Genomic DNA, 18,934 nt, shown 5'->3' with positions numbered 1-18,934 from the left:
TTCTGTTGTGTTATGGCAGCCCTAGCAAACTAATTCAGCCACCAAGCAAGATTAAGAATATGGGAAAGAAAGTAGGTTGGCGGAAGTGGTTGTGAAAAGAAGAGTTTGATGTGAGACATGTTGAGTTTTGGGATTACTGAGGTCCATCGAGGTAGAGATATTCAAATGGCTTTGAAATTCAAAAGACAGTGGAGTTATAGATACAGATTTGGAAATCATTGATATATAGGTGATATTTTAAACTGTGGGAGTGGATGAGATCAACCAAGAAGTGTATATATAGAATGAGAAGATCATCAAAGTTAGAACCATAAGGAATATCAACATTAAGAAACAGATTGAGGAAGAGAGCCTAGGAAAGGAAAATAATCAGAGAGAGAGAATGAAGAGAGAAAGAAAACGTATAATTAACCTTTTAAATCTCGTTTCTGATTATAATTAGTTGACTACCTATTGATCTCAGTCCTCAAAGAGCTTTAACATAGTGAAGAAGGCACTACCTTATTCATTCCTGAATCTCCTACACCAAGCACAGTGCCTGCAATAAATATTTGTTAGAGCAAATGGAATTGAAATTAGAACTTCATTCCTTTTGTTTTGTTTTGTTTGCTTATTTCTGGAGTGTGCAGTGTGTGTTGCCACTGATATTTTAAGTTCATAGTGAAAAATCATTTCAACGTGTCCTAGGCTTGGTCCCCTTCCAAACCAACCCCCAGGACAATAGTTTTCATTATAACCTTCTGTCTTTGCCATTCTGGATGGAATTCTGTGCACAGAAGTTATATACATATATGGGTACATCTATGTAACAAATTGCAGCGCAGGAGCCCCCTGGGCTCCCTCAGGCTCTGGTATGACATATTTGAGCCATATAAATTCAGCTTCTCCTCTGGCATCTGTTAGCCGACTCACTTGCAACTCCACCTCAGCAGTGGTCTCTTAGTCCTCTCAAAGCAGGGAAAGAGTGCTGTGTGCTGAGAGACCATGGCAAAGAATCCTCCAGAGAACTGTGAGGACTGTCACATTCTAAATGTAAGTTGATTCATATTTTTTATTCCCTTTTGAGCAGAAGCATGGCTTCACAGATTTATCATATTGCAATATGAACATTAAAAAGTGAAACCAAGTGACTTTGAATTATGGCTTGCAATATTAAGGGCTACTGTGTATTGTTTTATTCTCTCTGTTCTTTACTTAGGCAGAAGCTTCTAAATCCAAGAAGATATGTAAATCATTTAAGATTTGTGGACTGGTGTTTGGTATCCTCGCCCTAACTCTAATTGTCCTGTTTTTGGGGGGCAAGCACTTCTGGCCTGAGACACCCAAAAAAGTGAGTAAATGCACATTATTATCCAGTGTTTCTGTTTTGAGTTTGATTGAATTTAATTAGTGATTGACATGTATATTACTCTGAAAATGAAAGTCATTAAGTTCTTTTTGTGTATATTTTTTGGTGGTATGAAAATCTCAGTCAAGGTTTGCTCTCTCTTTTTTGCCTAATTATTTTGGTAAAGGAAAAATATGTTTTCTGCATTTTGGTTAGTAATGATAAGATGTAGAATTACCCATTCTTTTATAATGTTTTATAAGGAGTTAAGATTACTTGCAGAAGCAAAATTTTTACTGTAAGAAAAAATATTTTCCATCTTTCTTTCAATTATCTGGGCAGAAACTGTTGGAAAAGTAATTATACTACCACATAAGAAGAAACCACGAGAAATGGTAGCAAAGGATTTTCAGAGATTATGTTTCTGACTTAATGCATCTGCTGTGAGGACAGGCAGCAAACTCCTTTTCAGAAGGAGCAATTCTCATACCTGAATTTATGTTTATTTGTGACTCAAAAAATAAAACCAAAAAATCTAGAGCTTTTCAGCTTCTCACGAGCCACAGTCGTTGGTGTCCCACTGAAACAGTAATGCTACAAGGTAGAAAAGTGACACCAAGTCATTAATCACAGATATCTCATAATGCTTCTGATACTATGGTTATTTGGTGAAGCTTGGCTGGCCATTGTAGTTGATATTAGTGTACCTTAGTGTTATTGTTACTCCCGGGCTCACACACAGTGGCTAAGTTTAGATGTGACCCAAAGAAAATCATAGCCCCTTCATGCCAACGATTTCCATTTGAAAGAGAATTAATAAATGTACAAGCTATAAACTGTGAAGATGGTTTTCTGGCTTTGCCACATTTTTCTCTCTGCACGTAGGATGTTGTTGTTGCCACCATTATTATTAATTTGTTGTCATGGGATGCTCATTTCTATTTGATAACAGACGTAGGAAGGGAAAGGCAAAAATCCAGGAGGGAGGATAAAATACAAGAAGATAATGGATTGGTATGAACCATTAGGAGTCAAAGGAGTGATAGGAGCAGAGAGGAAAGAATATGGATCAAAGAGGAAGGAGAGGCAGGGGGTGAGGAAGTGTAGAAAATGGAAAATCAAGTGGACAAGTGTCCAAAAGAAAACAGAGAAGTAAGGCGTAGCCACCTTTGGATTCTTCACCTCTGCTACCATACCCACTTTCATTTAGTACTAGAGGCTACCTTATCAAGTTTAAGTCAGAGGGAGAATGAATAGCAAACTTTGTTTACTTGCTTTTTTATTTATACCTTGTTCCAGAAAGGATTTCACGCATCATCCATTGCCTATAGTTAGCCCTTTCTCTTATCTCTCTCACTGCTCTCTGCTTCTGAACTGCTTACTGTTCACATGTCTTTCTAGAGAAGCCACCTATATTCAGACTAGCAAGGTGGGCAAAGCAAATGAGATCAGGAAAGAAACAGCAAATGAATAAGAGTGCCAAGATGCATACCAATCCAATTCTGCTATTACATAGCTAATTCCCAAGGTAACATGCTGTCCCACAAATTGAATCTTGGATGCTCTTGACAATTACAGATGGGTTAGAGGAGAATAAACCCTTTCATCCTCCATGGCCATAATGTTCTTAGCTGGGTGTAGTAGGTAGCTAGCCCTTCTGACCACCCATACATGTCTGCCTAAACATGGGGCCAGATGGTTTTTCTAGTTTTATTTTAGCCATTGGAATTGCAAATTCTATTTTGAAAAAGTTTATGTGTTTTTCTAAACTTACAATGCTATTTGTCTCGGTGCAACTATAAATGACTAGGTGGGGACCTTGCTTTTATCTAGCAAGGTGCCAAGCTCATTAACAGAGCCCATGATCTCCTCTGCTTCTGTATTATACCATCTTTGCTTCTCATTCCAGTTCACTTTTTAATGCATTATAAGGAGCAATCCTGTGATTCCTCAAACCAGATATAAAACCTAGTCACTGCATGCACAGAAGAGGTGAGGTATGCTACCAAATAAAGTTTATCAAGAACCAAATCTCTCAAGAAGTAATCCGTCTTAGGATGTGATTTTTAGCAAAGGGATTCTCAGAAATGAACAAAATCATTTCAAAGTAATCTGGCAAAAGACGATAAATAAGTGTCTCCTGGGGCAAGTTTTTCCACGATGAACAAAGGTTGTTTGTTCTCTGTTCCAATGGGGAGTTACAATTTATTGGCTTTGATATTTAAGTCCCGGCCGTCCCCACAAGACCAGGCTGGGTCCATTGCAAACTGAGGAACCAGCTGGAGATGTGGATGCTCCACTAAGCCCACTACCTTTAGTTCCCAGACAAAAAGCCCCAGGGAACATCTGTTGTTTCCAATGGCTAGGGCTGCCAATAAGCCTGCCTCGGAGCTGACTTATGATTGCTGGGAAGCAAAGAGTACTCAGATTGCTCTTGGAAGAAGATTTGCAGAGGAAAAGAATCCAGGCATCTTGCACAAATTAAAGAGGCTCCCCTAAAGAGTATGGCCTGGCAAGAAACAGCAGTTAGCAGATTAAAACCCAGGCTCTTCTGGACTTTCCTTTACAAGCCTGTGGGACCTGTGGGGACTCTTGGGGCCCTTGGTGGAGAGAACCAGTGATACTGCTGTGCTTATGGATGACAGTGATGTGTTTGGCATCCCGGGACTTTCTCCAAGTTCTTAGCATTTGCTCCTCTAGCCTCCACCACACATCCTTTTTATTTTGCTTTCTGACATCTGTTTATAATTAAGTGTTTATTTAACATTCCACATCTGGTGTTGACATTTCCATGCCAGTAATTTCCCCCCTCCTCCTTCTATTACCTCCCACCTTGGTGTGGACAAAATATCCAGATTCTTGATCTAAAACGGGGAGTAAGCCATGATGGACTCCCTCTCCTCACACATCTCAGGCATGAGCACATACACACATGAGAGAGAGAGAGAGAGAGAGAGAGAGAGAGAGAGAGAGAGAGAGAGAAAGGGATGAAAATAAAATGAAACAAGGAAGACTAACTTTGGGAGAGCTGTTGCACTCCCTTACAGGCTACATATCCCCAACCCACAGTCACATATAGAAGCCACTTGAGCTGAATGAAAGCCAGTCCATCGAGTTCTGTATTCAGCTTTCTCAACCAAGCAGAGGACCTATTTAGTCCCAGAGATTTTGAGAGAGCATCACAAGGCTTCACTTTCAGGCAGTGACTGCCCAGACATCTTTGAAGCAGATTCCCAAGAGAAACATTCTTGCTTAAAGCTCTCTGTATTACACATTGAACCTGAAACAATCAGAGATCAACTCCCCAGCTAGTTCATCCAACATAGAGAAAACAAGTCCGAAAAATTTCAGCCTTTCAACAAACAGCTGATAGATGTAACACAGACCTTGTAGCCTATCCCTTCCAATCCTTTGTAGAATGAGGTTGAAGAAGAATAAATTAAATTAATGGAATGCTGCCCTTCCTGTCATATACAGGAACCGCCTGGTGACTTTAGGGCTATTTGGAAAGGCTAAGTCCTAAAGCCCACACAGCAATCCACAGATTCCTGGGGATGTCTCCTCAACATCTGCCTACTACCAGGATGAGATGAGAAGGGGTAGGATAGGTGGGCACCCATCTGACCTCCCCCTCACCTCAACTGCAGATGACCATTAAAAGAGTTTTACTCAAGACTGCAAGCCCAACAGCACTCTAGGCTGAAAATCTCTTGCTCAGAAAAAGCACTTTCCTGCTAATTCTGGATCGGGCTTTCCTGTGTCTATTTCTTTAAGTTGGCCAGAGACCAACTTTCTTCACTCCCCCCCAGGCACATGGGGGATACAACTTTCTTCCCCGAGTTCCCTGCACTTTCCTACACAGCAGTTTGATAGGTAAAATGTGGGTCTGGAGAAGCATTTCATCCCCTCAAGGGAAGAGACGGAGATGGAGCTGAAATCTCTTTAGCAGGGGGACTGGGCTTCACCAGATGGTGCCACGTCAGCGTTTTTAAAAAGACTTCATTTTATTTTCCTCTCAAACCATTTCAAGAGCAAAGTCCACCCTTGTCCAGCCACTGTCACGGGCTAGCTCTTGGTCTCGGCTGCCAAGGGGCAGCATCGATTATGTAGAGTAGGACTCCGGCTACTAGGGGCACATTTCTTATTCAGTTTCTTCATTCTCCTAAGGCATTTGCTGGGCAACTTACTTGGTACCAGCCAGAAAAAACCTAGGTCTTCAAAGGGAGCTGTCCTTCAGCGGCTGAGCGAGGGATTGGGGCTACTGTAGGGAAAGCGGCCCAGGAAATCAACAGGTAGTAGCAGTCCAGTGGTTCAACCTGACAGGTGTTAGCCAAATCTGAACAGAATTGATTTTGTCAAACTACTATAAATAAAATAAATAAACAACAAGGACCTACTGCATAGCACAGGGAACTATATTCAATATCTTATAATAACCTATAAGGGAAAAGAATCTGAAAAAGGGGCTTCCCTGGTGGCGCAGTGGTTGAGAGTCCGCCTGCCGATGCAGGGGATACAGGTTCGTGCCCCGGTCCGGGAAGATCCCACATGCCCTGGAGCAGCTGGGCCCGTGAGCCACGGCTGCTGAGCCTACGCGTCCAGAGCCTGTGCTCCGCAACGGGATAAGCCACAACAGTGAGAGGCCCGCATACCGCAAAAAAAAAAAAAAAAAAAAAGAATCTGAAAAAGAATATATATATTATTATATATTTTATATATATGGATAACTGAATCACTTTGCTGTACACCAGAAACTAACACAACATTGTAAATCAACTACATTTCTTTTTTTTTTTTTTTTCTTTTTTTTTTTGCGGTACGCGGGCCTCTCACTGCCGTGGCCTCTCCCATTGCAGAGCACAGGCTCCAGACGCGCAGGCTCAGGGGCCATGGCCCACAGGCCCAGCCGCTCTGCAGCATGTGGGATCCTCCCAGACGGGGGCACGAACCCGTGTCCCCTGCATCGGCAGGCGGACTCTCAACCACTGTGCCACCAGGGAAGCCCTACATTTCAATTTTTTTAAAAACTGATTTTGTCAACTATTCACCATTGCATTTGGCAATGGGTGAGAGATAAAGATGGGAACTGAGCCTCCAGAGACACTTGGTGACTTGTCCAAAGTCACACAGCTTGTAAGTGGCAGAGTTGAGGCTAAGACTAGGACCTGGTCTAGGGAGTCTTTTCACTATTCTTCATTTGCATTTAAGAATAAGGAGTGGTGAGGGTAGTGGATAGGGAGAAACTTCCAAGCCAGCTTGAGGATCTAGATCAGGGCTCCCCAACCCCCAGCAGGTACTGGTCTGCAGCCTGTTAGGAACAGGGCGGCACAGCAGGAGTTGAATTACTGCCTGGACCATCCTCCCCCCACCCCCGGTCCGTGGAAAAATTGTCTTCCACGAAACCGGTCCCTGGTGCCAAAAAAGGTTGGGGACTGCTGTTCGACATGAAAGAAATGTTTTTTTTTCTTTTTGAAAAAGAGGAATGTCTGTGCTGCCTATGCCAGTTTTTTTCAGGACTGAGAACTGGTGACTGAAGATGCAGGAGTCCAACTTTGCATAAGAAACAATGTGTCTGCTCTGTGTTGGTTAAAGAAATACCCAGAGGCCCTTTAATTCCCACAGGCTAGGTTGGTAATAATATAATACAATGCATTCCCTTCCTTTCCTTCCAGCCTAACACCTGCTAGCCAGCTATTCTGAGCATGTATTTCACCTTTGGAGAGTGTACCTCATAAACAGACAGTAAGAAATGAAGGTGGAGAGAAGAACAGCTAGATTAATCATAGGCTTCAAAAAACAAACCTAAGCCAAATGTCCTCAAGTCCCTTTCAGGACAAGCTAAAGCTACCTGCCCCGAAACAGATCCATCACAATGAGGTCTGAGGCAGCTTTACTTTTTATAAAAATCTTTCTTTTCTGATCTCAGAGATTGTCACAAATTGAGGCCAGAAAACACAGCAAACTGTGAAAGGAGGATGTTAGGGCTCATTTGCTGCCTGAGTGGAGAATTTAACTGGACTGAGGAAAGAATTCCTGAGCAGGGAAGAGAAATGAGTTTGTGTTCTCTCCACGTTTTGTCAGTGTGGTCTTCTTACAGCCCTCACTCCTTGGGGTTCACCACGTGTCTATCTCGTTTTACTTCTGAGTCATATTCCACCCATTGGTTTACCTGTCCAATGCCAGTGTTCTGGTCCTTCATAGTTGAGACCAGCCTTACGTGTGGATGGAGTGGGAACCCATTTGAGTGCTGTTGCAAAGATGCCCTTGCCATTTATGTATCTCTTATTCCTGGTGCCATTGTGCTTAAAAACACCATTAGTAATTTATTCCTTTGAGTTAAGTATTGCACTCATTTTTTTTTAACAGACAAACACCCATCACTAATACCTTAGTGTGAGATCAGTTGTCAGATTGATTTCTTCTTTGATATAAGGTACCTGAAGCACCAGGAGATTCCTAGATGTCCAGACAGGAGACAGAGGAATAGAGGGAGATGGAAAGAGGAGGAAGGGCTGGGAAGGTACAAAGAGGGCAGGAGATAAAAAGAACAGAAAAGGGAAGCTAGAAGCAACCAAAGATTAACTTGCCCTAATGTGCCGGTTTGGTGGAAGTGTACTTCTCATCATACTCTGTCCCTGCTCTGTCCTTCCTGGAATAAAGCTGAGTTGGAGGCAGTCTGAGATGAACTACTGGGAGCCCACTCACACTTCTCACAGACCGGTCATCCTTCTCTGCTTTAGTTTGCACCTGGAGTGGCCAAAATCCATTTATTCCCTCATCTCCAGAAAGACCCTCAGCCCCTGAGCCAATGAGCTTAGTAGACAGAAAAGTACTTCTGAAGCCAAAGGCATGAGCTCAGTCTTCATATGGGCCAGTGAAGCTTGCATAGCCATTACCCAGGCAATGTGCTCCACAGGGACCCGGACGAGACAGTATGTCTGGATTTGCTCAAACCCATCCCTAAGCAGTCCAAAGTGGGCCACCGGCATCATCTTCCTAGACAAAGGACAGTCTGTTCCAAAAGGGCACCTTTGATAGTGGAATTCCATCTGAGTGAATATATAGCTCCCTGTCCCCCCACCCAGATTTTACATATAAATGAAGTCATTCTGATCCCACTACCATTACTAACAAAAAGGCAACATGCTAGTGAATGAATACAATCAGAATGGACCCCTCCTCCCCTACCAAAAAAAAAAAAAAAAACCTCTTTGAAAGAATGCTGAAAATAATCAAGATCTGCTGAGCTTGGCAGTTTCCAATAGTTTTCATCTAGCAAGGTGTCCAAGTGAAGTGCATTGCCAACAGTGCAGGAAAACTCATTCCACAGAAGTACACTGAAATCCTAAATGTCACCAGTATGGTTCCATAGTCTTCTACCAATGATTGAAAATACAGGCTGTATTTTCTCTTTTGCCCAGGTAGGCAGTGTTCCAACATCCCCCAGTCTCTAACCTCATTTTTCCGTGCAACAATCCATCAGTTGTGCTACTGATGAAACAAACACTCCACCCCACCCCCAATGACTAGTGGTGTCGACATTTGTCTCAACAATGGATAGTATTTCTAAAGAAATTCCCCCCTGTTGGGAGATCTGACAAGGCTGGATCTGAAGTGGATGCCTCTCTCCTCTACTTAGGTCAGGCCCACTGAGAGCTCAATTTGTTGCCATAGGTAGAAGTTTCTCAAGCTGGCTGCAGAGCTGGAACTGAGGACAAATTTATAACTAGAAGCCAATAGCAAGTCTGAAGGAATTTTCTACCTGTCACAAAGCAGGCCAGACTTGCTGTGTTAACTCTGCAGTTACTGGAAAGTTCTAAATACTCTTTTCCTTCCCCTTTTAAACTATGATCTCTTAAAAGAACTTGCCAATGCTCAAAATCTCTCTTTAGGAAGATGAGAATTTGCCACTGGTGGGGAAAACGTATTCAACATATACTTCAGCTCTAACCATGTCCAAGGCACTGTAGGGCAGCAAAAAGGTAAATGACATTGTCTCTTGTTTTCCTATTCAGCGACTACATCAACTTTTTACACTTGAAGTAATATTGCTTCTACAAACCCTTCCAATTTGTTTTTCTACTTGAGGTGGGGAAAATTTGACCAGGTTATACTAACATTCAGTCACAGATACCGGCAGACATTAAAAAACAACCCAACCGGGGCTTCCCTGGTGCCGCAGTGGTTCATAGTCCGCCTGCCGATGCAGGGGACGCAGGTTCGTGCCCCGGTCCGGGAAGATCCCACATGCCGCGGAGCGGCTGGGCCCGTGAGTCATGGCTGCTGAGCCTGCGCGTCCGGAGCCTGTGCTCCGCAACGGGAGAGGCCACAACAGTGAGAGGCCCGCGTACCGCAAAAAAAAACAAAAAACAAAAAACAACCCAACCCAGCACAAGCAATACAAGACTACCACTGGGAACAGTGTCATTAGAAAGCAACAATGGCCCTGTAGATGACTTGTTTTTTCAGGCTTTTAGTTTACCAAATGTTTTTCATAAGGAAAAATGAGAATGAAGAAACTTGATAGCCAAAGGCCTCCTAACAACAGGGATAAGATAGACTTCCACATGGCACCATCAGGTCTGGCCTGGTTTGTGACAGGTAACAAATTCCTTTAGGTTACTTATTTGCTTCTAGCTATAAACATGTCCTCAGTTATAAGTAATGGGCTTATTAATAGACTGGGATACTCTATGGGACTGGTCCTTTTGGCCCTTAGAAATATTGTCTCTTTTAGAGGGTAGGAGAGAGTCTGGGGTTTTGTTTCAACCGCTCAAGAGCAACCTGATACGCAGCTTTGCCAAGGCGATCTTCTTGGGAGACTCCATATCACATAGTGCATATTACAATTCACAGCTGTTGAATTCTATATGCAGGAGAACCTGGAGAACTTGAAGTCAGCTGAATCGGGTTTGGAAAAGAAAAATCAGGAATCGACTGAATGAATTTGGTTAGCCCATAACAGAAAAGGTTAGGGGAAGGCAGTAAAGGTTCCCTGGAGCTTAAAGGACAAAAGGAAGCAATTGAGGTCAAGGTAAGACGATTATCTAATGCTCACCAAGGAGAATGGTCTTCAGAGTTTTCAGAGTCTAAAAAGTACAGATCCAAGACTGTTGAGACAATATTAAATCCCTGGATGGATAAGATAAAGAGCAATGCCTAGGCATTCTAAATCTGTTCAAATCTCTTTCTCAGCCCTAGTGAATTTCACAGGGAGTAAGTGGGTGACTACTGAGTACTTAGAAAGGGAAGTGGTAGCTTAAAGAAGCAGTATAGGTTTTTGGTGATTCCTCTGCTTACCACAAGTGGAAAACACCTTACAGGCTGCTTGCAAAATATCATTTGCTATTTAGTCAAGGCTGCCAAGAAAACTGTTGGAATTCTTAGTAATTAGTTCAGCAACTTGGCTTGAATACAAAATACTGGCTCTGAAGGGATCCCCATATCAGCTCCAGTGCCAAAAACCACCTCACTTTAATCTCGAGTTTCAGAGAATTCCCAACAGCAAGCTGCTGAGATGGCACCTCTCTGCAAAGGCTCTGGAAAAAGAAGGTGCCCCAGATATTACCCAATTAAAGTGTCTTATGAAGGGACATACTGAGTATCTTAGAGCTTGTTTTCCTCTGTTCTCCCAGACATATGACATGGAGCACACTTTCTACAGCAACGGAGAGAAGAAGAAGATTTACATGGAAATTGATCCCGTGACCAGAACTGAAATATTCAGAAGTGGAAATGGCACTGATGAAACATTGGAAGTACATGACTTTAAAAATGTAAGTTGGGGGCTTCCCTGGTGGCACAGTGGTTGAGAGTCCGCCTGCTGATGTAGGGGACACAGGTTCGTGCCCTGGTCCGGGAAGATCCCACATGCCGTGGAGCAGCTGGGCCTGTGAGCCATGGCTGCTGAGCCTGCGCGTCCGGAGCCTGTGCTCTGCAACGGGAGAGGCCACAACAGTGAGAGGTCTGCGTACCACAAAAAAAATAAAAATAAAAATAAAAATGTAAGTTGGATATTTTCCCCCTAAAGCTTCCCACTTAAAATATTAGAACATTTGAGTCAAGTTAAAAAGAGCCTGTAGGGCGCTTCCCTTGTGGCATAGTGGTTGGGAGTCCGCCTGCCGATGCAGGGGACATGGGTTCGTGCCCCGGTCCGGGAAGATCCCACATGCCGCGAAGCGGCTGGGTCCGTGAGCCATGGCTGCTGAGCCTGCGCGTCCGGAGCCTGTGCTCCGCAATGGGAGAGGCCATGGCAGTGGGAGGCCTGCATACCGCAAAAAAAAAAAAAAAAAAAGCCTGTAGCCTCCATTTAATTTATAAGACAAAGCTTTCCCTTTGAATTCAAATTTTGCCTGCCTGGGGCCCTGACAAACCATGAAACTCATTAATTTTGGCTATTTCAGGAAGTTTTGTTATTTTTTGTCTGTTTTATAGGGATACACTGGCATTTACTTTGTAGGCCTTCAAAAATGCTTCATCAAAACTCAGATTAAAGTGATTCCTGAATTTTCTGAACCAGAGGAAGAAATAGATGAGGTATGTAAGAAAAATAATAGTAATAGTAAAAGCCATAATTTATTGGGGGCTAACTCTGTGTCAGCCATTGTACTAAATGCTTTACCCTCATTTGATTCTCACAACAACCCTATAAATAGGTACTATTATCATCCCCATTTTCAGATGCAGACCAAAAAGTGACTTGTCCAAGGTTACACAGCTAGCGCAGAGCAGATTGGGATCTTGAACTCAGGCCTTTCAACAAACCTAAAGTTCATGCTTTTAAGTCCAACACTGTACTTTTATACCCGGGTAACCATTATGTACATTTGCTTCCAAACCAAAGATTTCTGGTAAAAGGGGTGAGCTGGACGAACAAAACCAATCCTGCCAAAGATAAAGTCCTGAAAAAAAGCCCCAAGTCCACCTGGATCCTTGCCACTTTTGTCACACTGTGACATTCACCTATTCTAAAGATTTTAGATCAACACTACTGTATATAAAATAGATGACCAACAAGGACCTACTGTATAGCACAGGGAACTCTACTCAATACCTTGTAATAACCTATAGGGAAAAAGAATCTGAAAAAGTATATATATATATATATATATATATATATATATATATATATATATATATACATATATATATATATATACATATATATATAAAATATAACTGAATCACTTTGCTGTATACCTGAAACGAACACAACATTGTAAATCAACTATACTTCAATACAAAATTAAAAATTAAATTAAAAAAGATTTCAGTTCATTCACCTTACCATTTTATGCTGGCTGCTAATGGAATAGTCCACCTTTAACATATCACTAGGAAAGACAAAAGGAAGGAAGGTGAGAACTACAGTATAATACAAATTCTCTGAAAGCACACTCCCAGGCCATGGTGAGGTAACCTAGGGCAGTGGTCCACAACATTTTTGGCACCAGGGACCGGTTTCGTGGAAGACAATTTTTCCACGGACTGGGGACAGGGCATGGTTCAGGCGATAATGCAAGTGATGGGGAGCCATGGGGAGCAGCAGATGAAGCTTCACTCGCTTGCCCGCCACTCACTTCCTGCTGTGCATCCGGGTTCCTAAGAGGCCCGGGGGTTGGGGACCCCTGACCTAGGGCACCAGTGCAATTGCTGAGTGGCCACTATAGGCCTAGTGGGAGATGGAGGATTATTGCCTAAAATACAGCCATCAGTAAGGCCCAGGAGACTTAATTTTTCCCTGATATCCTGACTGTAATTATGGTATGCTGCTATCTATGACAGCATACCTCCACTGTAGCCAGAAGAAACAAATATTGGGTTGGGTTGATTTGTTTTAGTGTTTTAACTGGCAAATCTAAACTGAGATTATGCCAATGGCACAGTGGCCACTCTGTATACTGTAAATACCTCTTTCATTTTCTTTTGTCTCTCCCAGGTTCTTTTTCACTTTTCTCCTGCCCAATTCTCTCCATGTTAATTCTCATCTACCCATTTATCTTTTTCTTTTACTTTTCTTATTTTGAGGGGTGAGGTGGTGTGTGGATCACTTTTTTCTTTCCATTACCCAAGTCTCAGGGTTGTCACTGGCTCCCACAGACATGATATTAGTCTCCTCATGTCCAGAGAAGTTACACACCCTCGTTCCTAGAATTTCTAAGAAAAAGAAGATTTCCCCCAAAGACGATGCTCTGCTCCCAAGGTCTATGGCAAGTGAAGTTTTAGAGTTTTTTTTTTTTTTAATAAGCCTAATTTGGATGCATCTGAAGAACAGAACAACTTCCAGGATATTAGGGATTACTATAGGGGGCAAAAGTAAGATGAAAAGGAGAATCAAGAAGATAAAAAGCTGTTATATCCAATATCATATGCTGCTTTTACAGAAAATAATGTAAGCATTTGAGTAGGGCCAGCCAGCAATGACTTCCCAAACTGACACAACAAGATTTATTTTTCTGAAAAAGTTAAAGGCTGGGACTTCCATGGCAGTCCAGTGGTTAAGACTCTGTGCTTCCACTGCAGGGGGACTAAGATCCCACATGTGTCATGGCAAAAAAAAAAAAAAAAAAGTTAAAGGCAAAGGCCCATAATGTCTCATTTTGGCCCTAATTTATTCTTCAGTTAATATTGTCAGATTGCCTAAATAACACAAGTATGCATCTCATGATAGTGAAATTGCTTTATCTTCAAGAAAATCCTATTTTTTTAATTCAGGCTACAGATTTTTTTTTTATGCGACAAATTTGTGGTCCTGAATGACAAAAACCCTCTTATTCTGCACTTCCCTCACCACTGTATCCATACTTTGTACATGTTAAAGGTGCAGAGCAGGTATATAAATAGCCCTGATTTTGCTAACAAAGCTAGTCAACGTACCAACCTCATTTTATACAGTCCCTTTCAATGCATCCTAAGTCTTTACAGACTCAAGGGCAAAGGAGCTAAGATGAGAGTTTTAAGTGACTAGGAGAAAAATTATACAAAGCCATACTTCAAAGAATAAAAACACCGAAATCATAAAGCTAGAAAGAAACAAAAGGGAAAAGGAAAAGCCTTATTAAGAGTAGGGGAGGGCTTCCCTGGTGGCGCAGTGGTTGAGAGTCCGCCTGCTGATGCAGGGGACACGGGTTCGTGCCCCGATCCCGGAAGATCCCACATGCCGCGGAGCGGCTGGGCCCGCAAGCCATGGCCGTGGAGCCTGTGTGTCCGGAGCCTGTGCTCCGCAACGGGAGAGGCCACAGCAGTGAGAGGCCCGCGTACAGCAAAAAAAAAAAAAAAAAAAAAGAGTAGGGGACAAAGCGAGAGAGTGGCATGGATATATATACACTACCAAACGTAAAATAGATAGCTAGTGGGAAGCAGCTGCATAGCACAGGGAGATCAGCTCGGTGCTTTGTGACCACCTAGAGGGGTGGGATAGGGAGGGTGAGAAGGAGGGAGATTCCAAGAGGGAGGGGATATGGGGACATATGCGTATGTATAACTGATTCACTTTGTTATAAAGCAGAAACTAACACACCATTGTAAAGCAATTATATTCCAATAAAGATGTAAAAAAAAAAAAAGAGTAGGGGAAAAAATGTCAAAGCCCAGGAGACAAATGATTAAGAGCTAGGTATACAAGACAACTACTTCCAACACTAGAAACAGAAGAGAAGGGGACATTCTTGACAATATAAGAGAGGCTACCTAAACAAAAAACATTCTGTGAGACAAATTCTAAGCATCTAGAATGAAAGTTGTAAAATAGTAGTAAGGCCAGTGAAGTCACAAGTTAGACCTGACTTTGAAACAAAGTATCTTTGGTACTACAACTATACCATTAACACACAGTCTTGTAAAACCAAAATGTTAGGTTCTGTTGCTTCTTCAGTGATTTCACCAATTTGGATTATAGGAGTGTTTTTCAGCTTGAGATCAAATTCAGCTTGCAATCCTAGTTGTAAACCTAAAACGAGGCAGGCACTCACAACATCCATTTAGAAGAAAGAAAACAAATGTAAATCACTCAGGGTTCCAGAAGCCCAAATTAAAACGTACATGGCCCAGTGGGCGGCCCAGAAAATGATGGAAAGCCTTCCTGACTTTAAGGGAAATGGTAGCAGAGAAGGCTCCTGTTTCAGTGAGCAGTCCTACTGTTAGACAGGAGAGGGAGGGACCAGTTGTTAACACTCCCAAGGGCATCTACTTCACTGGGAGCTCTGGGACTGGACTTATTATTCAGACTCGAAATTTGGTATTTTCCAGGATCCCATAATGTCTCACTCATTTTATTAATTTCTCTGCCTATCCCCACCCTGAACTACTTTCTTCTCCCAGAATGAAGAAATTACCACAACTTTCTTTGAACAGTCAGTGATTTGGGTCCCAGCAGAAAAGCCTATTGAAAACCGAGACTTTCTCAAAAATTCCAAAATTCTGGAGATTTGTGATAATGTGACCATGTATTGGATCAATCCCACTCTAATAGCAGGTATGGCCTCCTTCTCCTCCTCCTCCTCTGTTTTCCAAAGTCAGTAACAGGTTAATGTTCCCAGCATTCAGAGACTACACTTCTAGGAAAACAAATGATCAGCTTATATCTTCTTTCATGAAACTGTACATGCTGACTGCCAGTGAGGAGGGAATTTTTCACAGCCAAGTTATAAATCAGATAAATTAATGCTGACAGGCTTTTAAATATCCCAGCAAAGGTAATGCCACCCTAATGTGAGTAGTGATAGCGAAAAGCTCATCTGTCTCTCTTTGCACATCTATATTCATTGCAGTCGGGCTACCAGACTATGGCTCAAACCACTGTGTACCCAACCCAAGAACAGAGGAGAGAAGAGCCAAAACAATGCTCTGTTGTCTCAAGAAGGATTTTCTATGTCAAATGGTGGCATCCTCTCTGGATGATAGGACAGTCACTGCAACACAAATTTCTCTGTGGCTATTTTAGGAATCAGTATAAAAGTAATTGGGTGCTAAAGGTCCAGAGTAAAAGACTCCAGCTCGGGCTTCCCTGGTGGCACAGTGGTTGAGAGTCCGCCTGCCAATGCAGGGGACACAGGTTCGTGCCCCGGTCCGAGAAGATCCCACATGCCACGGAGCGGCTAGGCCCGTGAGCCATGGCCACTGAGTCTGCGTGTCCGGAGCCTGTGCTCCACAACGGGAGAGGCCACAACATTGAGAGGCCCGCGTACCTCAAAAAAAAAAAAAAAAAAAAAAAAAAGACTCCAGCTCTCAACTTCCAGTCAGCCCAGAGAGAGGGCAAAGTCCCTGGACATCTTACTCTGCCCACCTAGTGTAGAACTTGGCCTCCCTCATTCTGGACAGCATAGATTACTACATTTCCCAAGAGAGAATGCTCTAACCAATGCGGGCATCTATTGGTACTCTTTGGCCTTAAAAAAAGGCAACTAGGGACTTCACTGGTGGTGCAGTGGTTATGAATCCGCCTGACAATGCAGGGGACACGGGTTCGATCCCTGGTCCGGGAAGATCCCACATGCCACGGAGCAACTAAGCCCGTGAGCCACAACTACTGAGCCCTAGTGCTGCAACTACTGAAGCCCATGCGCCTAGAGCCCGTGCTCCTCAACAAGAGAAGGCACCGCAATGAGAAGCCCGCACACCGCAACGAAGAGTAGCCCCCGCTCCCCACACCTAGAGAAAGCCCACTCGCAGCAACAAAGACACAACCAGCAAACAAAAAGCAACTAAGTGCAATTACTACAACTTCTGCTTCAACATTCTTCTCCTAAAGGACGTTAGTGGAAATCATGATGAAATCTGAACAAAGTGTGTAGTTTAGTTAATTGTATTGTACCAATGCTAATTTCTTAGTGTTGATCATTGTACCGTGGTTATGTAAGATGCTAACATTAGGGGGAATTGGGTGAAAGGTATACAGAAACTCTGTACTATCTTTGCAACTCTTCTGTAAATCTAAGATAATTTCTAAATACCAAGTTTAAAATTTTTTAAGACAGGAAAGAGAAAGGATGAGGAAGGAGGACAGAGGGCACTGAATCAAACCAGGTAACCAAAAAAATATTTACTGAGCTCCTGCTGTGAGTAAAATCATTGTGGGAGACACCAAAGTCCCCTGCCCTCAGTTATTAATTTAATATGCTAATAAGGCAAAGCAGTAAGTGATGCCAAGCAAGCAAAGAAGTCTATGTACATGGGAATGGTGAAATTTCTTTTGGAAGATCTCCGTAAGATATCAGTTGCAGGAGCTTGGAAAAGTGGTTCATTCATGCCTAAATGATGGCAGTGAGAAGACACAATGAAAATCTCTATCCCCAAATGCTAGTTCCCCAAGCAAAGCAGTTGTGTCACAACTTTGTGTTTATTACCTTAGTTTCAGAGTTACAAGACTTTGAGGAGGATGGTGAAGACCTTCACTTTCCTACCAATGAAAAAAAAGGCATTGAACAAAATGAGCAGTGGGTGGTCCCTCAAGTGAAGGTGAAGACCCGTCATGTCAGACAAGCAGCAAGCGAGGAAGAACTCCCAATCAATGACTATGTGAGTTCTGTTCACGTTTATCTTGTTAGAGGAAAAACAAAGAGCCTTCACAAAACTCACTACCCCTCAGATCAAAGTCACTGAAAGGATAATGGTCATTGTTTTAAGAAAAAAATATATAAGAAGCTTGGAATCCCTAGAAGACTCATTCAAAATCAATCTTGTCAATGTCCTGTAATACACAATAATGGAAAGGAATATGAAAAAGAATATATGTATAACTGAATGACTTTGCTGTACAGCAAAATTAACACAACATTGTAAATCAACTATACCTCAATAAAGTTGTTCTAAAATTTTGTTAATTAAAAAAAAAATAAAATCAATCTTGATCTAATCCATTGATGTATCTCCAAGATCAGGCTCAGGAACTTAATTGCTCACCACTCCCCAACTCCTATAGTCTTATACTCCTCCTCTGCTTGGTAGACCTCTTCCTAGTGAACCTGCCCCCTCCAACACTGGCTTCTTCTTCTTTCAGACTGAAAATGGAATAGAATTCGACCCCATGCTGGATGAGAGAGGTTATTGTTGTATTTACTGCCGTCGAGGCAACCGCTACTGCCGCCGCGTCTGTGAACCTTTACTAGGTTACTACCCGTATCCATACTGCTACCAAGGAGGGCGGGTTATCTGTCGTGTCATCATGCCTTGCAACTGGTGGGTGGCCCGCATGCTGGGGAGGGTTTAATAGCAAGTCTGAGCTCAAGTGCTTAAACTTCTGGCAGCCAACATATAATAAATGCATGCTATTCAATGAATTTCTGCCTATGAGGCTTTTGGCTCCTGGTAGCCAGTACTCCGGAATTACTTGTAGGTAATTCTTCTCTTCATGTTCTAATAAACTTCTACATCATCATCAATGGCCTGATTGCTGCTGAACACACTGGGTAAGTGTTTGTTAAGAATATTCCCTGCAACTGAAATAGAGCAGATCTGTCTCACGTGGAAGACAACAATGAAAACTTGCATTTCATCAGGTTTGGAGAGTAGGAAAGGGCAAAGCATAAGGATTCTCAAATACGGTATTTTACTAGGCTGTATTGAGAAAGTGGAAATAGGGGCTGATGATAAAATGACCCCATAACTGAT

General features: G+C 42.6%; 1 protein-coding gene across 1 annotated transcript; it reads left to right on the top strand.

Annotated features, from left to right (window-relative positions):
- Nucleotides 1-984: 984 nt before the first annotated feature.
- On the top strand, nucleotides 985-18,533 carry TNMD (tenomodulin; the record flags this gene model as incomplete). The annotated part of the gene is made up of 7 exons (XM_081222665.1): nucleotides 985-1,032; nucleotides 1,199-1,330; nucleotides 10,963-11,103; nucleotides 11,762-11,863; nucleotides 15,647-15,800; nucleotides 17,676-17,842; nucleotides 18,324-18,533. The coding sequence occupies 7 exons, from the start codon at nucleotides 985-987 to the stop codon at nucleotides 18,531-18,533; spliced, it is 954 nt and encodes a 317-aa protein (XP_081078791.1).
- Nucleotides 18,534-18,934: the final 401 nt, after the last annotated feature.

This window comes from Mesoplodon bidens (genome assembly GCF_964165515.1).
Source record: "Mesoplodon bidens genome assembly, chromosome: X".
NCBI lineage: Eukaryota > Metazoa > Chordata > Mammalia > Artiodactyla > Ziphiidae > Mesoplodon > Mesoplodon bidens.
This window is presented reverse-complemented; position numbering and strand designations above follow the sequence as displayed.